This window comes from Puntigrus tetrazona, chromosome 7, assembly GCF_018831695.1.
Source record: "Puntigrus tetrazona isolate hp1 chromosome 7, ASM1883169v1, whole genome shotgun sequence".
Lineage (NCBI taxonomy): Eukaryota > Metazoa > Chordata > Actinopteri > Cypriniformes > Cyprinidae > Puntigrus > Puntigrus tetrazona.
The window spans coordinates 36,559,327-36,585,131 of NC_056705.1; the positions used below are offsets into that span (position 1 = coordinate 36,559,327).

A 25,805-nucleotide genomic window follows, 5' to 3' on the forward strand; every position below is an offset into this window, starting at 1 on the left:
TGTGTGGCAGGACGTTGATTGTATTCTGACAAGCAAACCTGCGATTAGCATTTAATGTTTAATCTCTTCAATGCTTATGTTTTTTTAAATAACCCAATGCACCAGTAGGTTCTACAGAAACCATTTTAACCACTAGATGTCATTTTATGGGGTTTAAACGCATTTCGCAATTCACCAGTATTATTTTGAATTGTATTGCCAGTTAATACAGTGACTATACTATATACTATAGAACTACTTCATGAATATTTGTGCATCAGTTTTTTATGCAAGCTATTACTAGTTTTACGGTATTGTAGCTTATTTGGATACCGTACGTGACACATGATGTTCTGCTTTCCAGCGTAGATGAAAGCATTCAATCAGATTCATTAGCGAATCGGTTCGTTCGGACAGTTCGCCTTAGTGGTTACGTGAGAAGTCCCTATATATATATATATATATATATATATATATGTGTGTGTGTGTGTGTGTGTGGCATATAGACGAGCTTTAAAACTGTTTACTTAAGAAACCGTATTTTCGAGTCAATTACATTATAAAAGTCTAGTGATTTAAAAATGTCGTGCGAATCGGTTCGGATGAGCGGTTCGAAAGAACGACTCGTTGAAGAATCGGACACCGCTAGTTGATGGTGCCGCAGGAGCAGCACTGAGAGCGCAGTCTCCAGGAGGGCTTCGGCAGACCGTTAGGCTGTTCACATTATCTTCAGACATGGCAAAGGAAGGGACCGAGATTGCTGAAGAGACCGAGCAAATGATAGACCAGAAGGAGCCGGACAATCCCGTTTCCGCGGTCGTGGATTCAAAAGAAATGCGGGCTGTGGTGCTGACGGGCTTTGGCGGTCTAAACAAACTCAAAGTCACCAAGAAACCAATGCCGGAGCCTCAAGAAGGAGAAGTCAAGATCCGCGTGAAAGCTTGGTAAATATTTCGTTTTACAGTCGTTTGTTGAATCTTTTTCATCCGTGATGTGGCGCGTCTGAGACTTCGCGCGACTGGAAACAGCAGCAACATGTTGCCGCGAGAAGAACAGGTGTCTCCACGAAATCCCTACCAGTCGTTTTATTTAGGATTCAAAACAGTTCAGGATAGGAATGATATGGATGTTAGATTCTGTTGTAATTAATTAATCAGGAAAAAAACCCTGTACCTGTTCTGTTAGCTCTTCAGCGTACACTGCAGAGGTTTTAAACCATACCGTGAAAGGATATTATTTTTAATGTTTACTTTGGGTTATGACTATTAAATTATAGAAACAAAACGGGTTATTTTGTGCCACATCCAGGATATTGCTCTTGGGACGTTTAAACTTTAGTAATAGCGTGTAAATGCGTGGATTGGTGGCTATTATAAAGCTGTGAAAATGTTGCGTATTGTCAATTTGATAAAATTAGGAGAATGATTTATGGTTGAAATGAACTACAGTTAAGTAACCCGTTAGCTACGTTATCCTGACGTTTGATTTTACAGTGGGCTGAACTTTCTTGATCTGATGGTACGTCAAGGAAATATTGATAATCCTCCAAAAACGCCTCTCGTGCCTGGATTTGAGTGCTCTGGGATTGTGGAGTCTGTGGGAGAAAACACCAAAGGCTTTGAGGTATGTGCAGAAATGTTTTTAATGCTGACGTCTTGGTTGTGACTTATTCGGGGAAATGGTTAGTACTATATCTAAGCTTTCATAAAAAAGTTTGAAGTGAAAAAAGTCAGAGTTTGAAGGAATAGTTCACGCATCAGTAAAAGCGCTCGCACCCAAAAGCCTTCCAAGATGTGGATGAGTTCACTTGCTCACCGGTAGATCTATTGCAGTGAATGGGTGCCGTCGGCATGAGACCGGATGAAAACCATCACGATAATGCATAAGTTATCCACATGACTCCAGGCCACCAGATAACACATTATAAAGCAGAAAACTCCAACATTTTAATAAACTACAAAATAACTGGGGCCAGAATCCATTAAAAAATCCTCTAGTGAAAAAGTCCATCCCCTTTTGTCTTCTCATTTGATTAGAACTGTTTCGGACTGTTTTTCTTGCTTGATCTTTGCATATTTCAACCCCCACTTTATGAGACGATACAGCCTTTTCTCTGTAGAAAGCAATATGATGGATAGAGGATGTGCATTTCAGCCGGAAGCAAAGTTTGAAATTATTAATTTTTTAATCATGAACTTCTTCGTTACAAACGCACAGCTTTTCACTTCACAAGATGATAATCGACGGAGCTGGAGTTGTGTTTTTTTTTTATCAGCTGTTTAGACTCTGACGGCACCCATTCACTGCAGAGCATCCATTGATGAGCAAGTGACGTAATGCTGCGCTTCTTCAAATCGGTTTCAATGGAAAATAAACTCGTGTTTTCGATGTGCTCCCTCCCTAAGGACATGTTTTGCCTCCTCTCAGATAGGTGACAGAGTGATGGCCTTTGTTAACTACAGTGCTTGGGCAGAGGTGGTGTGCACACCGCTGGATTTCGTGCACAAGATCCCAGACGACATGACGTTCCCAGAGGCGGCTGCCTTCTCGATGAACTTCGTGGCTGCCTACATGATGCTGTTTGAAGTGGCCAATCTCCGGGAGGGGATGTCTGTATTAGTCCACTCCGCAGGAGGTGCGGTGGTAAGTCTGTTGCTTTGAGGGAAAGGTTTAGTAAAGGAACTTTGAAGTCGCAGATATTAAACTCGTGTTTATTTTAGCTCATAGAAAAATGCGCAAGCGCGCATCTGATCCCGCACTGATATTCAGCTTTCCATGTTTGACAGATGAAACTCAAAACAGCTTAATTATTTGGCTTTTTCGGTGGAATGTGATCCAAATGAGTCCTGGTGAATGCTAATCGCGTTTTGTTCCGTTTCTCTCCTGTTTCCACATCAGGGTCAAGCGGTCGCTCAACTTTGTTCCACCGTCCCGAACGTCACTGTGTTCGGGACCGCCTCTCCCTTCAAACACGAAGCCATAAAGCATTCGGTCGCTCATCTGTTTGACAGGAACATCGACTATGTTCCAGAAGTCAAAAAGTAAGCACAGACGCTGTTGTTGTCGTCACGTGGAAGTGTCTCGCGTAGGGAAACGGAATCGGTTAGATGATGAGAGTATAAAAATGAGTCATACTGGGAGGCCAGTGCAAGTCTGAGAATGCAGACGTCACCAGTACTTCCTCTAGACCTGCGTGGCTCCAGTCCCCATGGCAACACCCAGCAGATGGGAAAGTAGTGTGTTGTAGTATGGGGAGGGGCACCTGTACGTCCTTCTGAACAGAGACACAAAGACAGAAAATATGCTGCAACTGACTCATTCTGAGCCCACCGCCACATTAATTCGCAGGAGGCTGAAGGGATGGTGTCCTATGGGGGATTTAACTTAGCATTGCTTGCTAATTTTGGTTTTATCTTCGCAAAAACAAAACAAAAAGTAGCGCAGCAGTGTTGAAAGTTTTAGGGTTATTCTAAAACGCAAAACAAAAGCGGCAGCGTGATGGTGTATTCTTTGGTGCCTCGAATGGTAGTGATTGATTTTATTCACGCAAAATAAATGTTTTATTGATTTTGGTGCACGCTTATGCTCGGGTAAAGCTGGAAAATGTGACTCAGAGTCAGAGCCAACCGCAACAAAAACATTTAATGTTTAAACATTTAGAGATTTAATGGATGTTATCTGAAAAACTGCTTCTCGTTTGTACTTTTAAGCGCATTTTCTTTCTTTCTTGCTTTATTGGTTTCACTTACACTAAAACATCATGGGGCAGAAATGGTAAGAAATGTTGTGGTAATTATAAAATACAAAATGACAGCAAGATATAATCTCTGTTTAGCATAATAGCACTTAATATTTTAGCGTTATTCTAGCGAAATATATATTTAATTGAAGTGATTTGATCAGACTAAGGCATGTGCAGCGACTCAAAGCCAACTGCAACAAATTTCCCTTACAAACGAACAATAAATAAATAAATAAAAATACAAATAAAAATGTAAGCAAGACCATGGTACAGAGATGGACAAAATACCCTGGTAATTCTAAAATACAAAAAACGTGGTCTAGAATAGTAATACTTCATGCTTTTTGTTGTTTTTACAAGTGATTTAATATTAGTGCATGTTTATGGTCAGAAAATGTTATGTGTAACCATGGTGCAGAAAGGCAAAATACAATTTGTGAAATTTAAATTTAAATATTAAGAAAATTATTGATGGTAATTAATTGTAATACAGTTGCTCCAGTATACATGACAGCATCTAGAATTGCAGTGTTTGATGCTTTTTGTAAGTTTTATGCAAGAAAAAAAAAGATTTTGATTAAATGATTTTGTACTGGGTGTATAACAAAGCCAAAAAAGGTGCTGAAGTGGAGAAAACATTGTTATTATTTTGTAGAGGATTCCTATTAGGGATCTCATTTGTATATTTGTATGGACAGCATATTCTGTCCATTATTATTGGTTTTCTTTAAAATCAAGAACATTGTGCAGTTTATGGTAAAATACCATGCTAATTCTTAACATACAAAACAGCAACATATTATCACCTTGATCTTGTTCAGAAAACTATTGTAGTGCTTTGCACTTTTTGTTATATCAAAATATGTTTTATTGAAGGGATTTGTTCCCGGTGCATGTTTACGGTCAGACTAATTCACGTAAATTGAGTATGAGGGAGGAGATTAGGACTCTTTTCATCTCCGTGGTTCCACATTCCTCTCAGGATCAGGGGCAAAGCAAAATTAAATTGCTCTCGAGTTGGTCTCTCTTCCACAATAGGCAGGACCCAGGGCATCACAAGACCTCCTAACGGTTAAGCCTTGCAGGCGGTCCAAGAACCGTGAGGTCAGGAATGCGTTAGAGCCCATGTTCCTCTCATTCCTTATCAGTGGAGACACCGAAAAAGTTTAGGGCATTATTAATATGTCCCCCATTTACCTACCGGTGCTTAGAGCAGCAATACGGTTAATGATGTCTCTTTTCTCCTTCAGGATATCTCCAGATGGAGTAGATATCGTACTGGACTGTTTGTGTGGAGAGAACACAGGAAAAGGCCTAACTCTGCTCAAGCCCATGGGAACGTACATCCTGTATGGTTGGTACAAACAGATGAAGAGCATTTACATAAAGCTGAAATTAATTAATCATTTTAAGGATGGGGAAAAAAATGCATACAAAATGAAAATTCTGCAATCTTTAACAAGTAAAAATAATTAGTCATTATAAGCTGTAAAGCGCCGGAAAGGGAAAAAAAGTGGTCTAAAAGTGGTATAAATGACAAATTAGCATACTTTAGGTATATAGGAATATATATAAGTGCAACTGAATGTAAAAATTGAATAAAATTTGAGTTAAAATTGAATTCAAATTTACTTTACTATGTTTATATTAGATTTAGTTAGTTGAAAGGTAGAGTTTTGACCTGCTTAAGTAGAATGCAAGTACAAGTTATATGTAGTTTCATATAGAAATATGGTTTAAATGTACTGACAAATATTTATGGTAAACCGAAATATTCAAACGTCATTTCTATTTATGTCATTTCAATTATAACGTTTACATTTAACTTACGGTTATCTTATGTAATACTTATGTAATATAAAAACGCAATATTAAATAAGAGTACAGGTAAAATCATACGCAAATACTTTTTACATAAGGCAGCAAGTCAGCCGCCTAAGCTTTCAGCCGCAGCCATAGAATGGAATAGTATTGTAGAATATAAGTGACCTTATATTCATTAATGTTATATTCTCTGCAAGTAGAATATTTTAAAAATACATATTTTCTATTATTTGAAGTGCACGTTCATTGCAATCAAGTGCAGTTCTTTTTCACAGGGGGTTCCTTTTGCCTCATGCACTATATTTAAGGTTTTTCAGAGGCTTGAATAAACAAAATATAACACATTTGTACACTTATTTGCATTCTGTAAACTGCGACCTATCATAAAAGACCTTTCAGGGTTTTTTTTTTGTAACTATTGCATCATGCGATGGATTGAAAGAATCCACTGAAAGGTCCACCCGTGACCTCTTGACCCTCATTTAAAAGCAGTCACTAGACACACAAGGGTTTCACATTTTAGCTGGCTAACAGCAAATTGAGGTTAATCGCATAATTCACATGAAAGATAATGCCTGCAACTTTAATTACTTCAATTCCCTTAGCTTTCTGGTCCATTAGGAATATTTAATTAGGAGGGACACCACAGAGCAGAGATAATGTAAAATTTTGGTTTAAGAATACATTACTGCCAAATGAATGAATCAGTCATCATAATTCTGGATGGAGCCCATTAATAAGAGAGCCATTTGGCATTGCTGTAATAGTGCCATGTTTTATTGCTTCATATGCCAAGTTTGTACTGTGTATCTTTTAACATTTTATGTCCATTAAAATGTAACGAGTCATTTCTGAGCCGCTTGCATCTGCAAAACTGATCATTTGTTTTTAAACATGTTTTCTGATCACTCCCCATCTGCCACTGGTTAAGATACAGCTTGATAGACTGGTTGAACCAAAAGTGTTGTGTCAGGTTTGTTGGGCTTGTTTTGAATGATTCACAGATGTTAAAAGCATTTTATGCAAGTAGACTACTATGAAGATCTCATCGATTTACTTCACAAATGCTATCAGAGTTTTATCTTACTTTTTGGCCATAAGTGTCACATTGTTGCTCAGTTTGAATAGAACTGAAATGTTTTTCTTCCTGAAGTATGAGCTCCATATTCTCCTATATCATGCTATCAGACGATATGATACTCAACATAAAGCAAAACGTTTTTAAATCACCATTAAATAGCTTCTGAAAAATATACACGGTATAATTTTTTTTCTTTGTGAACGTATTTTCAGGTTCGTCAAACATGGTGACCGGAGAGACGAAAAGTTTCTTCAGTTTTGCTAAATCTGTGAGTAGAGTTTGATGTCCGTTTTCCATGAGATCTTAAGCGTTGACCATTCTGGTGGTCCGTTACAAGCGTTGCTCTTTTTTTATCACAAGTGGTGGCAGGTTGAGAAGGTGAACCCTATCAAACTCTACGAGGAGAATAAAGTCATAGCCGGATTCTCGCTCCTGAACCTCCTCTTCAAGCAGGGAGGGTGCAGCCAAGTCAAGACAGCGGTGCAGAAACTTCTTTCCCTTTTCGACCAAAAGAAGATCAAGCCTGTTGTTGATTCTTTATGGGCGCTTGAGGAGGTGAGAGTCGGCGCTTTCAAAAGCAATCAAAGTTTCTGCCAACTTCTGAAATATATAAACAAATCGTACTCCACCATACATGTCTTATGCTCACTTTGGCTGCCTTTATTTGATCCACAATATAATAAGAAAAATGTAATAATGTGAAATATTATTAAAACTTACAATTATAATAAATACAAATACATTTTCTAATAAAATAATAAAATGCCTTAGGGTTATTTTGATGATTAGATGATACAATATAATACTATTTATTTGAAATAGAAATTTGTAGCATTATGTAGACATCTTATGTAACATGAATCCTTTAGTTTCTTTCTTTCTTTCTTTCTTTTTAAATCTTACTTACCCCAAACTTTGAAATGCTGATGATATCCACTAAAATACTAAGCAATAACTAATTTCTACATTGATAATAACACCAAATCAGCATATATATGAGACATATGAAGGCTGGATTAATGATGCTGAAAATTCAGCTTTGCATCACAGGAACCAGTTAGATTTTAAAATATGTTCAAATTGAAAACAGTTCTTTAAATTCTAAAAAATATTTTTAAATATTATTTTAAGATAAATAAAGCCTTGTGAACATAAGAGACTGGTAGTGTATCTTTACATGCGTATTTTACTTTTAGAACTGATATATATATATATATATATATATATATATATATATATATATATATATATATATATATATATATGGTGGAATCTCTACAGTATGAAATCTATAGATAACTCAAAATACTGTGATTAAATTTAGTCAGTTTTGCCTCAATGTTAACTTTAATTTCATTTCTCAATTCAACACAGTTACTCATTTTATATTTACTTTCATTTCTTTGTGCTCGGCTTGTCAGTGTGATTTCACTATGGATTTCTGTCTTCAGTCAAGCAATAAATGTACCTCCTCTGAATCCCTGAAAAGTGATTTGCTTAAAGCCCTTTGAAAGCTTGCCTTTTAAGTTTTTTTTAAAAGTAAGACGCGTGCCGACCTCCATTCCTGCGTGCAATCAGCTGCTGTCTCGTACCATAAGATGACAGGTGGACAGTCCGGCTCTGGTGCATCTTTTTGCTTTGATTATGGCTGGTTTGTGACGTTCTGTTCTCCTCCCTCTGTGAAGCCCGACAGAGCAGCGCAGCCCGCGACCAAACCTGCCTGTGTTTTACAGAGCAGTGTGTGATACGCTTCATTCACGTCGCAGAAGCCTCGTAGAGTTGATTGATAGCACATGGAGTGATCGCTGCATTATTAATTTCGAAAATGACGAATAACTCTGTGATTTCCTGTGTGGTGCGGTGGCACATTTTGCTTCTCAATTTATGCAGCAGTAAATTACTTTTCCTTTGAAACCACGTATACTGCTTTATACTGTGCTAAGTTTTAGTGCAAGGAGGAAAATACACTTGCTGCTGTTTCCCTTCGTTCTGTCAGCGCTATAGCTTTTATTAATTCCTCTCATGTTTCACCTTTCCATTTAATACTTTAAACTGATCGGAAATGACAGTAAAAAGTCCAATTTCAAATAAATGCTGTACATCTGAACCCTGAAAATGTATCGTGGTTTCAACAACTGGTAATAATAGTAAGAAATGCAGCAAGCAAGCAAGATATATTAGCAGCAAGATATATTAGAATAATTTCTGAAGGATCGTGTGACGCTGAAGACTGGAGCAGTGATGCTGAAAATTACATTTTAAAATATATTCACATAGAAAAGAGATGTTGTGCATTTTAATAATATTTAGTATTTAATATTTAATATTACAGACTTTTTTTTTTTTTTTTTTTTTTGCAAATTATTGGATCTAACTAACCAAATAATGAATCTTTTTTGCATAAAAATATACAGATCATCCGATTAGTCTTCGAACACTTAAAGAAATTAAATTTGTTTCTTATAGTATTGCAGTCCATATGAAACCTCGAATCGAAGCTGACAGTGTTCAAAATTAACACTCGGCAAAGTGCCCAATGCGAGGAAAAAAAGGGATTTGGTGAGTAAATCAAATCAAGCGAGTCGTCATAGAGAATTAAAGCCTGTCCTGCTTTGGAATGGGATTCATTTTACCTACATTAATTTTATCCAATGAAAAAGAATATGGCTTGAGTTTTAGTCATTAAATATGTGTTATAACATAGTGCATAAAGAATGAAACGAACCAGAACCACACATTAGACTGCAAAAGAATAATACACATAAACTAAATAAAGAATAATTGAAGTTAGAGTTAGAGGTTGATGTTAGGGTCAACAGTGTACATGCAGATACAGTATAAGCTTGCTTATTGAACAGTAGTATAAAACCGATAGCATCAACACTTCAGATCCGCTTTTTTGCTTTGCTTATGGCTGAATCACAGCCAAGCACATATTCTGAGCAACAATACTCTTCCTCACGTGCAATTTTGCTATGCTAGACTTAACTCTACAGTAGGCTTTAATAGCTGTCATCTGCATGGATCTCTGCGTGCTGTGACTCACTCTCTCTCTGAACGATTTTGCACATTTCCGCCAGTGTTTCCATGCAGCTGGTTGAGTGCAGCGTTTACATTACATCCATTGATTGCATCAACCGAGAGCATGTGTCACACTTTTGAATTTGTGGATATTACTGCATTCGTTGCATTTTTGCGTGTCTAATCAAATTCAGTTTTTATGTTTTCCTACCTGGCTTTTGGGGGGAAATTGCCGGCTGTCAGCACTAGAATGCATCATTGACGGATGTTTTTAGTGCTGTGCTGGAGCCTGGAGGAAACACTGCAGGCCTGATTAGTTTTTAGTCTGAATATCATAGGTGTAGTTTTAACAAAACAATATACGTAATATTATATTTTATTTGTTTCATAACTCAAAAAACATGCAAAAGTAACATAAGTCCAAAATAAGTAGTCCTACCCAACAAGTAGGCACCATCTAGAATTGAATCGGAATTTAGAAATCTCGTTATACTAAATTTCCAATATATATAAATTAGGACTTTTTGGGGGTCTTCCTTTGTCACAGTTCAATTGCATATACATTCATTACAGCACACATCAATTAAAACGTATTAAAAAGTTGTTTGTAGTTTCAAGCTTGTTATGTGAGTATGGGGAAATAATTGTGTTCTTCTAAATGCTAATTTTAAACAATCGCGAGCTCATTATGCAGGGCACACCTGTAATTCTGTTTGTCAGCTGTGATCTTTTGGAGAGACTTCAAAGCAGGGTACGGGTAACATTAGCATGTCCAGCTGCCGCAGATGCAGAGAATGTTGATTTGTGAAAGGCATGCTAGACATCATACTTCATAAAACATTGATGCTGACGCTATTGAAAGTATATTTTTTTTTGGCAAATTGCATTTTTTTTACCCGAGCTATAGAAGCTTGTTTTTGAATAATAAAAAGGTAATTGTTTGTTTTTATCTCGCAAACTTGTATTTCATAATTCCGATTCATCATTCTGACAAATCATTTTCTCGCACTTCCTAAGATATAAACTCACAATTGCAAATTATAAAGTCCAGTTCTATGGTGGAAAAAGTCCAATATGTTGTATCTTGCAATTCTGACTTAACTCGCAGTTGCATGAGAAATAAAGTCACAGTTGTGAGATGTAAAATAGCAATTCAGAGAATATCAATGTTTTTCCCCTCTCAGAATTGGACTTTATAATTTGCAGTTGCCAGTTCGCAATTGTGAGACACTTCACAAAGACCTGCCCTCCTTCGTAACTGTTGCTATGTCTGACAAGCCATTGCAATTCAAACCAACACATCAGTGAAAAATACATTGTGGAGCAAAGAGGAAATGCACTGAGAGACACGACAGAGCAGGTTACTTTAACAGAGTTTCAGCTTTCAATTTCTTTTGGCAGAAATTCAAACAATAAATATAATTTTGTGGCTCTTTGTTGTGACAGATGGCTGCAGTGCCTCTGATTTAAACCTTTAAACTCTTAGGACCAAATAAACGTGAGGGAACATCTAAAGGTATCTTTTTTCAGAATCAAGCAGTGAAGCAGTGTAAGAATAGAGAATAAAGAAATTAAACATAAGGTTTTGAGAATAAAGTAACAATTACAAGAATAAAGTCATATCATAGTGAGATCGCAATGTAATATTTAGAGAATAAAGTTAATATTTTTTGACTTTTGACTCTATATTCTGAGATTATTAAGACTTTAATTTCACCGCTGTTTTTTCCGCCAACAGCACTCTTGGAACAAAACAACAAGAGCCTTTGGGTTAATTGAAAATGTTCTCTGTTACATTATAGCAGTTTGCTTGAGATTTTACTGCATGTCCTGTGCTTTAGGCAATACAGATGGCCGCTTTAAAGCTCGAGATGGGTGATTGTAGAGCAGTTAGATCCTTCTCAGCCAGTGTCAGGTGATTAGATACAACACAAAAGACACAACATGCGTGGCCCTAATCACAGACTGACACTTCCCACTTGATAATGAGAGAAAGAGAGGAGGATGGAGGGAGACAAAACGAATGAAAAGCGGTGGGAACGAAAATAAGGGAGGAGGAGGAGGGAAAGAAACAGCTTCGTAATGAGAAAAAGAGAAGAATAGAGAGGCAACAAATAAGTGACCTGAGGATGAGCGCAGATGGCAAACCGGGAGCATTATACACCTTTTTCTTTTTCAAAAGAGGCACCTGTGAAGTTCATTTTATGGACGGCAGCAGCTTTGACATTTTTTGCAATTAAAATCCATTGGCTGTAAAAATCTGAGGGGGCACGTGTCCTCAGTCTGAATGGGCCTGATTCTTGTTCGGCAGACAGTAATGTTGTCAGCACACAGCAGGAGGGACCAGAATCTCATTATGTGTTTACAGTTCAAGCTGCTGGCTCCCCTTCGGCATGATGTAAAGATGGCTTTCCTGATGTGAAATCGAACATTAAAAATGCTTAGAGCTCTTACTTGGCCGAAACTCCGTTTTTATTGACTTTTTCCTCACACATTGTACAGCTGACAAGGACCGTGTTTATCTGAATTTCATGTTTATTAAATCTCAGATGATTTCTCACTTCATCAAGATTTATATGGCGTGTATTATTTTCATATTTTGTATTTATTTTTATTTTTTCTATTTTTTAGCAATGATTTAAAGCTATTTAAATTCTTTAGACATAATAATAATAATAATAATGCCCCTCTCCACCATAACAGTTCCTATGACAGTCATTTCTTTCCTCAAAAAATCTAATTTGCCACTGAAATATGATTTGTTAAGATTGGCCAAAGTAATCACACTAATTGAGACATTCTTTCTTATCAATTATTTTTAAGCACTCTTTTCCTTTCTAAGACTTTTTAGCCTCAGACTTTTTGAATCTCAGTTATTTATTTATTTATTTACATAGCAGTTGAAACAAAGTCGCCAAGTTTTGTACCATTTTAATGCAGTAAAATAAAATCAATAAAATGCACACTTTTTTTTTTAGTCCAATCAGTGTAGACCGTTTAAACTCAAATTATTTCCGTGCTTTTCTGATCAAATGCTCACACCACATATGATCAGATACTCACAGACCACAAAAGTCGTGAATAAATGAAATGCAAACTTAAAAAAAATTGACCAAACAGCACCACGCTTCTTTTTATTTTGATTTGAAGCTGAAATATGACCCATCCATGTTTTTAAGAGGTTTGGTGAGATTTACCCATGTAATCGCACTAATTGAGACATTTTCCCTAATCACTATCTCAAGCACCTTTTCTTCGGGAACACTGGCCGTAAAGTGCTCCATTCATGCTCATTTGAGCTCTACTTCAGCATGTAGTGCTGTCCCACGTCAGTGACCGCAGCAGACCTCATTGGCTGCTCTCCCTCTCTGTGACATTTTCTTCTCAATCACACCGCACGTTGCACTGTTGTCGTGGTAACCAGGGGCCTGCTCTGCACCGGTGTCTGGTGACCTGGCAGAAGAGTGGCTTGGCAGTCACTTCGAGTCAGATGCAGCGACGTTCAGATCAGCACTGACCTGAGGCCTGTGGAAAGGAACGGCGGAGCTGTATCTCGAAGCATGATGCTTGACAGGCATGCTGGACGTTTGCTTAATTGGTCTGTGCCTGTGGGCTTTGGCCAATTAGCTCCTCATTCTGCATGGCTAAGTGAGCATTTGCTCCGGAGAGTATAGTGTGATGCATAAAACAAGAAAGAAGGACTTAATCATTTGTACACGGTTTGAACGAGCACAAAAAGGATCTGTTTTTGCATACTGTAAAGTCTAAGCCACCCACACACATATAAAGCAGCTTGTTGTTAAGCACATTACAGCATCTTCACAGCAGATAAAGGATGTTCTTTGCTCAAGGCTACAGCTGGATTCTTCAGTTATTATGAATTTAAGTTGCTTTCAGACTTTATGAATCTCTTTTAACCCTTAATTCATACATGTTTTGTTATCTGGGGTTTGCCTTTTAATTTGTAATTTGGTTTAAGATGCTGGATTAACCTGGTTCTTATTTGCATTCAGAAATAGCCAGAAAAAACATTTTTAATCAAATAGTTTATAGAACCTTGACAAAATATTAAAGGGGCTGTGTGACTATGCTAAAGATTTTGTGTATTAGGTGAAATGTAAAGGGTTTACGTGGTTTAAGATTCAAAAACACTATATTTTCCACGCTTCGATTTTTACAAAGGTCATCTTTTTGAAAAATCAGGTGTGCTCTGATTGGCCATCATTTCTTTGGGGAAACATTTGGGCGGTGTTATGCAAATCTTTGCGACTTTATGAATTTTATAAATGCACAGACAGCTTGTAAGCCTACAAAGAAAATAATTGCACCATATCACCCCTTATGTGAAAAAATAAAATAAATAGATAAAGGTTTGCATGTGTTTGTGTTGAGTATCAAAGTTGATATTGTTTTGAGACCATGGCTTTAGTTAGAGACAAAACACAGCAAAAATATTCAATTTGGTGCATTTAATGAAATTCTGCTAGCTTGTAATGCAAATCTTTTCAGAATGCAGAACGCTACATACAATGTGTATGTCAGTCGTCACTTTATATCTCATATTTAAAATGCTTAACTTTATGATCAAATATCTATTTTGTTTTTATTGTGAGGACCAAAACGTCTAATGCTATGTAATACAAAGATAATTGAAAAATGCACAAGTAAAGTTGCTAAAAAAAAACTTCTCAAAAGCTTAATGCATCATAGCAGTTTATAGGGTTAAACACGGAAAAAGAAGAGTCTATAGGGTAAACCCAGAAAAGAAGATTTAAACCATGGAAAATAAGACAAAAGAGGAATTTAAAGGGTTAAACCATTTACAGGTTTTTAGGATCGTAGTGTTAGAATTATGGGATATTTAAGACAGACTTATTTTCTGAAACTAAACACAGCATGTGACTGCAGGCTCATAACTTAAAAGGGTTAAAAAGTGACCATAACACTTTTTTTTAAAAGAAAATGACTCACAGTAGAAAATGTTGCATTAAAAAACTGGTTTCAACATTATTTTGAGGACGCAGGTGCTTCATCTAAATACAAAATTTGAAAGGATACGATGTTGTAGCTGACAGAACAACCTTATTTTATCAAAATTACTCATGAATTATCAGTTTTATGTCAAATCGTACCTTCTGCATTTTTGGATTTTGATCGTTTATGATACTTGTGCGAATGTAATTATTTAAAATGCATACTGTTTACATTTATGGCTTTCTCTCCATTTCTGTTGTATGGAAAAGAGCAGTCTTTTGTGTTCACTGAAGACGGCGATCTTGAGGTACTGAAGATGTTGATGGTTTAGTGTGATCATTTTTCATCCTTCGCATCAAGCGGAATCCTTGGGTATTCATCAGCACTTTTGATGCTGCTGCGTTCTTCATTTTGCAGAGTGACAATCTCTCATCAAGGAGCCTGATGCAGTTTGCAACGTAATAATACCCCAGCGTCCTCAAAACAATATTAGCATGCGATATTTCTTTTCCCCTTGACATTATTTAGTCTATTTTCTTCGCCAGATTGTCTCAGAATACGCCCCAGTGCTTAAAGGGCGTACTTGTTGCAAATAGCTTTTACTCCTCCTGTGGTCTATATTTTTCAGTAAGTGTAATAATAGTGGTTTTATATGGCTGAATGACTAAATCTGAGTGGATTATTGAGTCTTAATGGATTTTTAATAGAGATTTCGGTTTTCAGAGGAAATGTTCAGGATACTATTGTGTAGGCTGTCCTTTGAATATTTTTATCTCTAAGGATTTCGGCGGCAGCAAATTTCCGTCTCGTAAAAATTGCTATAAAAATATTTGAATCTCTTTATTATATTTCACGAGGATAGTGCCATGACAGTGTTTAAAAAGGAAGCACTTGCATCTGTGATTAATGGTTTTACAGTATTGATTTTGCACCATTGCAGCATACAAGATATATTTTTGCATCTTTATAAAACATTCCCATTAGCCTACAGAAAGTATTTCACATTTAATTGTCATATGACATGATTTTTATCTGCCATTTTAAAAATCCCACAATATATATATCAACAAAGCTAGCAGTATTTATTTTTTTATTGCATATAACAGTGTAGCAGCTCTTAGTGCAAACTTTGTTTTCTTGGAGTGGAACAAAGACCTCTCCATAAACTGATTAAAAGTAGACCTCTGAGTGTTGGGAGTCTATACACTCTTTAATTTCTTTCTAATCAAAGGCTTCTTGAAAGCCCTACAGATTCCTCTGTGCTGATCTCGTGGGTTGAGGACAGGCAGTACTTTGATTCTGAAAGCATTATTTGATTTTTGTAAAGCACTCTCTGATTTACATTGGGAGAACAAGCATGGCATTCTAATCCGATTCAGTGGGATGTGCCTAAGTATTTTGTAATAATAAAGTTAAATAAAACAGTAAATGAGATTGCAAATTCCTATTCAAACCTGCAGACATATACATCTATTCAGAATCAGCTAAGGCTGCTGGTTGACAAGACTTGTTGGTCTTTTTGCCTTGGTCTGAATGAAAACGCTAATTCATTCTTTGCCACTAGATGCCGCTTTTCCAGCGTTAAAAATAGCTGTTTCCATGGTAACGCTGTGCTTTACCATTACATGCATGATGAAAAGGAAGACTAATCATTGCAGATTAGTGTAGTTCAAAGTACTGGTTTTTGTAAAAATAAATAGTTAAACTAATCGTTTAGGAGTCATTGAGCAAATAAGGTAAAAATAAATGCATAAATTATAAAGACAATAATATTATGTTTGAGCTTGCATGCATGTCAACCTGTTGTTGGGGACTCTCAAAACTATTTTTTTTAACCTTTTATTACCCATAATAGGGGTACGTTAATTAGGGGACTAAAATAATCTGGGGCGGCCATATACTGGCAACCACCCAGAACGCCTTAGCAACCCCATAACAATGACATGGCAACCACCGAGAGCATCCTAGCAACTTCAGCGCTGAAATGCTCTCGCAGCCATCCAGAACACCCTAGCAACTGCATAGCTATTCGAAACTGTTTTTAATAGGTTAAGGAAAAGACTATAATATTAGTAATATTTACTGATTTTTTTTTTACCTTTAATTAAAGTTACAGAGTAATCCAGAACATTATATTCAAACAGCTGAACAGAACGGCCAGCCGGAGCCTGATAAAGTCAGAGACTGCATGCGCTCTGATGTGTCTGGCAAGAGACTAATAGTCCTCTCAAGCTGTGGCGGCACCAGGCTCAAACTGGCACATAACACTAGGGAACACGCTAATGTAAGGCCGATCCGTGGCTCATGCTTGAAAATAAAAGAGTTCAGAGCTGTCCTATGCCGTTTATATCCTCCTTTATATTAACAAGGCTTAGAAATCGATTAAACTTCATTTAGCAGTGAATTTCAAAAATCGTAATGATCGGCGCAGTCTTTCCATCCCAGGGCAGTGACTCTTGATCGAGCGCACTATTTGAGAGCGAGGAAAGCGGCTTCAACACTGGGTGCTCAGACACCCATGACTTCAGTGAGTGGGAGGGGAATTCCAGAGGGTGAAAGCCAGTGCCAACCTGAGCTCATTGTAGGCTGATCTGAGGTCACCTTTTGTCTCTGTGATAATGAACAAGTTCAGGGCAGAACGGGAGGATCCTTTCAATGCTATGTGACGTTCTGCTGCTCTGTTGCGCTCCAGTTGGCGTTTGTTGTTCGGATAACAAAAAGTTTTCAAAGATATTTTAACATCAAATGACAAAATTATCGATGTGACCATTCAAATCGAAGAAATCGATTTTGCGAATATTTTTTCGCAAGCTTGCATCGAAAGGCATGTTCTTTTTCACGTTTTTAGGGTTGGTAACCAGATTTTTGCTATATGTCACCTACAAAGCGTTGCTTTTGGCCAGAATATCAGTTCAGAATCCATTATAATGCTTCCTCTAGTAAAAATAGAAGTCCATCACACATCCAAATGCACATATTAGTTTAGAAATGTTATGCACTGGTGAAAGCGGTATTATGAATTTCGTATTTTATTGGCATTTTACTTGTATTTCAGCTGGAAGTATAATGGTTATAAAAAAATCTTAATGGATTTATTTGTTACAAACCAATTCAATCCGCCGTGCGGATTGTTTGTGATTGTTTTAATCAGCTGATTTGTCAAAAACATTCTGTTTTAGTAGAACTTGGAGCAGTTTACAGCGTGTCAGGTTAAAAGTAAATGGGTGCATGTGTTCATTTATGCTATTTAAATAATTAATATCGATTACATTTAATCTTAATGTTCTTCTTTCCTTCCCCACAGCGTTTAAGACATGGTTACGACCTTATTGGCTCAATTAACTATTAGAATTAATATGACTGACAAAAATGTGCTGTGCTTTACCAGGCTTTCATTAATCAAAATAGTTGAAATGCTTTTTATTCTGCAATTTGTGTTCAGAATCCAGAGTTCGGTCACTTCTGGCTTAGAGCCATGGGATTTGAGCATTATGAAGTTGGATGTATAAATGAATATTTGTGAGGCCTTGAAAATTAGATTTGTGCTGAAACCCCTGAGTGACTGGATGTGCCTCTGGGGATGTATTGAGGCAGTCTTCCACTGATGCATTTTATCGCCTCCAACCCTGCATAGCCACTGTGACTCATTCAGACACAATCAAACCCTCCGCATATCTGCAATACCGTTGAAATGAAGCTGATTTTAAGGGACACGGCTGGATAAACGACCCTTGATGTTTTATGGGAAGAGAGGGTGGCTGGGATGATGTCTGTGCACAGACTTATTACTCACCTAATGGACAGAACAGCAGCGGCACTGGAAGTTAAAACCCTTCATCCTTTGCCTTAAAGCTGAGGTGTTTTAGGATGAGTTAAATGCAGACATTTAATACTTAGCAGGCCTTAGCAAGAACCGTTTACATTTACATAACGTGCAGTTTAAAATAATCAGAGCGGTCTGAGATTCGAAAGCCTTATGCATCACTTACTTTACTTAATACTTGATTTAACCTAATATAAAAAGCATAAAGGCAGTGCTACACTTTTGATCAAAAGTTTGGATAATTAAGAACTTTTCCAAATCAAAAATATTACTAATGTTTAAATATTACTAGCACATTTTCGCGGGGACAAAGCTCAACTTTAAATGAATCCAATGTGATCTTGTGAAACTGGAGTAATGATGCTGAAAGGGGAATACATTTCTTGTTACTCTCATGCTTATTTTAAAAGCATAGAAAAAAAAACTTTATTCCAAAGTTTTTACTAGTAGTGTATTAGGATGAATCTTACGACGTTTACATTACAAGCTGACAGTAAAGTGAGTCAGAAGATTGATGAGCATAGCCAGGCTGACAGCTGGTACAGCTGACAGTGATGGACAGGATAATAATCGTTTGAGACAGAAGGCATGTTTTTTCTCCAGACTATCAGCGTGAAATCGGGTTCTTTTGATGGTGTATCACCTATGTAAAGGTGTTGATGAATACAAACGATGCTCTCACAAAAACGGTCAGTTTGCGTTGTTAATGATAATGGGCCTAGAACAGACACTTGTGGCACACCGGCCTTTATCTGTGATAGTTTAAACAATCTAGCAATATTTTTTTGTTTAAAACAATAACATACTTAAGACACTTTTTGTTTATAACATGCAAATGTTGACGCTAGGTGTGAAGGATATCAGGATAAAACTAATGTGTGCCTGTTGCACACTAATAAAGTTTCCAATGGGCTAAGACACTGGGCTGGTGTAGGGGACTACAGATGAAAAGTGTCTTTTAAATGGTTAGGGTTAGATTTTTGAATTAATTGAGAATTATCACCAACAAATGATGCTGATATTTATTCCTTTTTCAGTATTTTGGCTTTAGAAAGCCGATTGCCAGGGACTGTTAACAGTTCGATTCTCAGGGCCTGACTAGCAGCTGTCATGTTTATTCATTTACTGATTCATCCAGTTAACAGTCACTTTACAAGATGTGGACATACTGTACATCCCCCACATAACCTGTGGGCACAGTATAAACACGTACATGATCACATTGTGCATGTGTATTCTGTCTGGTTGTACAATTTGCCTTGTAATGTCCTGGGAATAACTTGCACCTTGTGATTAATTTTTTATCTCTGTCTTACCACTGAAAATAGCCTCTCTTTATCCTTAAAGCTCATTAAAACTACCATACAGGTGTTTTACCAACCTAACTAATGATGTGGTAGTTGCTCATTTTCTTTGTTTTTGTAACCGTATATTCTTCTTGACATTTGGCTATTAACTATAAAGTATCATCGTTTTTTTTCTTTCATATTTTAGACTGTGAAATGTGTGGATAAGTGCTGAAACTTTTCAAATTGGAACTTACACTACCACAGCGTTTTATGAGTTTTCCGGTTTGGGATACATTTAAAAAGACCGAAACAAATCACTTCACTGGCACTACAAACAATCCTTATCTGTCTGTTTGAATGAACGCCATATACATGTTCCTTCATGTTCTGTTTTCGGCGCTTTAAATGTAATATTCTCCCCTTCTCACTTTTAATCCCTAGCAGTGTTTACTGAAATGTTAAATTAAATGTATTTATGTCAAAATGATGGAAATCATTAGAAATATCACAGTCTGAAATATTATTGCTCGGGCGTCATATATGACTGAGGACCAGACCGGTCTTTCTGAACACAACAAGCTCGCATAGGAACAAGCATATTTTTGCTTTGAGACACGGTACAAATGAAAATATGTATGTGTTTTAAAATATCGATCATGTTTTATATTCGCCGACTGGATGAAATCGCAGTCTGAAAAAAAGTCTGCAAATTTATGCATTTAGGGTGATCCAAAAGCATATGGTGTTCTTTCTTAGAATACAAAAGGAGATCATTTCTTTCCATAGAATTGAAAAAAAAAGGGCAATTAAGCTTTCCGAGATGCAATAGCACTTACGAAACCATCCAAAAATTTGTGCATTTTCAGGGTGTGAGGGACTGACAAAAATGTAGGTTATAATTCATTAAAAGTCTGATTTTGAACCTCACTGAACGCTGAACAAATCTAATTGCAGCAGCATACTGGGGGAAGAAGATAAATTTACCATCGAATAACATCCTGTTCCTCACACAAAGGCTTCAGAAGACTTATAAAGTTAGAGTATAGTGCACAAATCATAGGGACCGCGTTTATGATTTTTAGAGGCTTTAAAGCTGTAGTCTCCATTTATAGTAAGTTCATGGAGAACTCTGCTGAAGACGAAATCAAACAGGTTAGAAATGACAATGAGGATTTAGAATGAGATGCGTAAACATTGACAGAATATATTTATGTACTTGATGAAAGTTGACAGAATGCATTGGGCTGATTGTGACTCTGCTGCCCCCTTCAGTGTTGCCCGTGACACAACACACATGACATGAGGCAATAGGGAGCATTTGCATCACTTCTTGATTTGCTTGACTTAATGAAGTTTTGTGTGCGTGTGATTTGTTGCTCTCGGTAACCTGTAGGTGAAGGAAGCCATGCAGAGGATCCACGACAGAGGAAACATAGGGAAGCTGATTTTGGACGTGGAAAAGTCTCCCACGCCTTTGGTGAGTGAGTCATTCTAAAACCTGCCTTTGAATTTAGACCCGCGCGAGGAAAACATTATGTTCAGAACATTATAATTATCGTGTCAGCCATTGGTGCTGCCCTTTCATTTTTTAGTTTTCATAACGTGTTGCATTGTTCAGTTTTCTAACATTATTATTTTTTAGATTCTGTGTATCCAAATCTGTGTGAGGAAAAATAGGGATCTTTCACGAAGCACAAAGGCACATTTGAATAATGCACCTGTTTACTTAAAGAAGGAACAAAAATGGTATTATGACAGTGATCCAAGAGTCGGGCGACATCACCTCAGCGGTTTCCATGGAGACTGCGCCTTATGACGCCGTTCTCAGAGGAGACGTTCTGTGGAAATTGTGGCCTACAACAATGTGCTTTCATTAAATCTACCTTTAGTGTCTTTACTTCAACCTGGGAAGTTCTCAAAGGAGCAAATGAAGAAGAACATCTGGCCAACTTCCCTTCCCAGAAGAAGGTTTTATTGTGTATATTTTGATCTTCTGGCTCAGAAGCCTTGATCTACCGTCTTAGATGTTTTTCCTCAAGCGAATAAGGTGTTTGAAGGATCGACTAATATCAAAACTGTTGATCATAGCTCAGGACATACATGCAAGGTGAAAAAACTCTTTCATTTTCTTACAATATGTATATACTTTCAACTTACTTGTTCAACGACTTATGACGAACGAACAATTCATTTTTCCAAAGCCCTCCGGATTTGAAGCAGTGTTTGTGAGCTTTTAACACCAAAAATGAATTTGAATGAATTTTTCATTGACTCGTTTCAATAATTCAGACTCGACTCTTTCTTTTGAGAGATGATAATAATGGGGCGCTTTAAGTAAAAGTTAACTAAAAATGAAAATTCTGTAATCATTTACCAATAATTGACTTCCATCCTTCGGTAGAACACTAAAGAAGATATTTTGAAGAACATTGACAACTGTTTTTAAATTAAGATACAGGTAACTGTAATAACCATGTTTTTATTTAGTTTAAGTTAACTATAATAACCATAATAACCATAATTTTATGAACAAAAATAATAATAAATTGTAAATTATTATTTTGTGTAGGACTGCAAAATAATAATAATTTTAATGAAATATTTCCTTTTGTGATCCATATGACACCATACAGGTTTGAAGCAGCTATTAGTTGTCAGTTATGTCTCTCTCGCTCTCTGTCTCTCTTTTTCCTGTCTTTATTTCTCTGAAGATATTCATATATTTCATAGTTATATGTACAGAGATTGAGATGCATTCGAGTCTTGAATTTTTTTTAGTTCAACGCGATATCGGCAATCCTCACAGTTGTTGTGATCTCTAAATTGCTAGAGGAGCTGCATGCGTGAGAGATTTCTTGCACCTTGTGAAAACACAATGATCTCTGATTTCTCTTTCAGATGGCCAATGACAGCACAGAGACCAGTGAGGCAGGTGAAGAGGAAGAGGAGCAAGAGGGAGACAATGACAACAAAGAGCGAATGCCTTTCATTCAGTGAAGCCAGACTCATCCAGAGACTATCATGAACCTGAGCTGAGCTCCGTGTCATTGTGAAACGTATGTGCGTGTGTGTGTGTGTGTGTGTGTGTGTTCGCTCTGTTGTTTGTGTGTATATTTGTTTTGGACAATGCAGTCAAAAATACTCCAAAACACTAAGTGTGTCGTTAAATGTAGGACTGAAGTGCCATTCTTAGTGCGGTGTTGAATTGTTACAGTGTTTTAGACCAAAACGTTACTGTAGAATTGCCTTTTCGTGAAAGCCTTGCTTTGTTTGGCCCTGTCAGTCATTGGATTGACAGATGACTGCAGTCAAGTCCAAAATTAATGCTTGCCAAGAGACAAATGGAAGTCAGAATTGGTTTTGGCGAGTAAATAAAACACAGCAGTGGCTGAAAACTTTTTAAGGAACTGCAATTTAATACACGGTGTAGGCCCAATATAAGCGACTTTAAGTCTTCAGATGTGCTTTAATGACTTTTACCTCAGTGGGCAATTTATCAAGGAATTGTTTTTGGTTTCTCCAGAACTCATATGTGAAAAATTCCTCACTATAAATAATTATTCACTACCAAAAATGAAAACTCCGTCGTTCATTCACCCTCATGTCATTCCAAACCTGTATGACTTTTTCTTTTGCTGATAATAAAAAAATGCTACGGATATCTGATGAAGGCCCAGAAATCTCTGTTTTTGAAGAAATAAAGTATGTTGGCAAAGTGAGTGCTGCACTTTTCTTCTAAAGTTTAGTTTTTTTTTTTAATTTTTGTCTGTTTTCAAGCATGTTGAAATCTGAATGATTTCTGTTGTACAGACAAAAAAAAAATTCAAAATATCTTTCATCTACCACAGAAGAAAGAAAGTCATACACGTTTGGAGGGTGAGTAAATAATGACTGCCTAAAACCATTTTAAACTGGATTTTTACAAAAGCATTTTAGATTCAATAGAAATAATACTATAAATCTTATGCATAAGTTCATTATTCAGGTGTGGCAGGTTAATTTTGGACACCGTTGCAGTGCTTCTGTGTGTGTGTGAGATATGTTTCCTTCCAGTTCTGGAGGTGAGTGAAAGTGTGAGTCTGTGTGTTTATGACTGGTGAAGAAAGATAAAAGCTGGGGCTTCTTGTTGTCGTGTAGGTGATGTTTGGGTCGCGTGTTTTTAGTCTGGCGCTGTTTTTCAGCTCAGCATCTGCGTTACTCTTGGTACATCTAAGATCGAATTATTTAAGCCTTTAGAAAGATCACGTTCACCTGCTAAACGTAATATATCCGTACAGTATTATGCATGCCCCTTAAAGAAAGAGCTCACCTCAAAATAACAATCCTGTCATCATTTACTCACCCTCATGTCATTCCAGACCCGCAGGACTTTTTTTCTTTTATGGAACAGAAATGGAGATATTTCACCGATTGTTCATGCTGCTCTTTTCCGTACAGTAAACGATGACACGGATGCTTTTGTTTGGGATGAACTGTCTCAGTAAATCAACAGTAAATGTTAAGGTCAAAGCCAAGCATCATCTTTTTCATTTCAAACTAGTAACCAACAACAACAACAAAAGAAATTCTTAGTGCCTTTTGTCACATATCTGCTCGAAGGACCAGAAGGCTTCTCAGTGTTTGATTTTCTTTTTGTATTTCGTGGAAAATAGACATTTTAATGTCGAGTACGTTGAATGACTTTAAATCTTTTCTGGCTTACATATACCTCAGAAATGAAAATTGTGCTTGTGTTCTCAAGTTGTATTAGTTGTTTGTGTATGTGAAGGTATGCTATTTTTCATCTCGTCGTAAATTATTAATTAGCTGGCTTTATAGAGAATATATATATATATAGAAAACAACCAGTCTTGTAGTAATTGATCTCGGCTTGCGCTCACCATTGTTCCTCATTTTTGAGTTGTTTCTTTACATTAAATGAATAGTTCACCAAAAAAAGAGAATTTGCTTATAACTTACCCTCCGAGGTGTAGAGGAATATATTTCTTAATCAGAATAGATTTGGAGAAATGTGATCACTTGCTCTCCAATGAATGCTGTTCAGTAAATGGGTGCCGTCAGAGTCCACATAATCCACAAGTAAACTCCAGTCCATCAGTAAACATCTTATGAAGTGAAAAGCTGCTGTTGGTTAGAAACAAATATGTCATTAAGGTGTGAATTTTAAATCATCACTTGTGGACAAAATACTTTAAAAACCTACTTAATTATATTACGGAGAGAGGACTCGAATTTTAGCTGGAAACACCTTAATGCCTTAAGGATTTTGTTTTTTTTTTACAAACATGCTTTACAAGATATTAATTGGTCTGGAGTGGCGTGGATTGCTAGTGGATTATTGTCATGTTTTTATTAGCTGTAAGGATTGTGATTCTGACGGCACCCATTGACTGCAGCATCCGTTGGTGAGCAAGAGATTTTTCAGAATCTGTTTTATTAAAGAAACAAACTCATCTCCATCTTGGATGGCCTTATGGAGAGTACATTTCATTTTTGAATGAACCATTCTTTCAAGCAAGACTAGAATGACTAACACATGAGCAGAAATGACTGACAACAATGACCTTGAACCCATTCTCCCTCTAATTATTCCCACAAATTAAGTGTTTTTTTGCTTGTTTCTTTAAGTGCATGATATGAAAGGCATACATATATGAGTGTATCTTTCCACGTTTCTTTAAAGTTTACTTTAAAGACTTGCCTTAAGCATTATTTCTCATGTGATACACAAAAGCATATTGTTGCTGTGTAGTTTTGGTGTGTAGACATGCTTTTATGTTGTGGCAGTTTGCAGACACATGAAATCTAAATAAAATGTGCAGAGCATTTCTGGGGAGTGTTGTATGGTCTTTATAGCATTAAAATGCTTTTCCACACATCAACCTCATAACATTTCACATGGCTCCTGATATTTTGCAGCAGAACTGGCAACACTGATTAAAACATGACAGACACCAGTGTTAACCCTAGAGGTTATTCACAAATGGCACTGAGGAAATTAGCAAAGCATCACTTTGCTCTTTTCAGTTAAAAATATTTTGGTCAGTGGCCTTTTCGAAGGTTTTGTTTTTG

General features: G+C 36.8%; 1 protein-coding gene across 1 annotated transcript; it reads left to right on the plus strand.

The window, feature by feature from the left end:
- The first annotated feature begins 129 nt into the window (after positions 1 to 129).
- On the plus strand, positions 130 to 25,561 carry vat1l (vesicle amine transport 1-like). The gene is made up of 9 exons (XM_043245385.1): positions 130 to 923; positions 1,473 to 1,602; positions 2,407 to 2,622; positions 2,878 to 3,020; positions 4,972 to 5,075; positions 6,839 to 6,894; positions 6,987 to 7,181; positions 21,127 to 21,210; positions 22,632 to 25,561. Exons 1-9 carry the CDS (start codon positions 715 to 717, stop codon positions 22,728 to 22,730), a joined length of 1,236 nt encoding a protein of 411 aa, XP_043101320.1. The 5' UTR covers positions 130 to 714; the 3' UTR covers positions 22,731 to 25,561.
- The last annotated feature ends 244 nt before the right edge of the window (positions 25,562 to 25,805 follow it).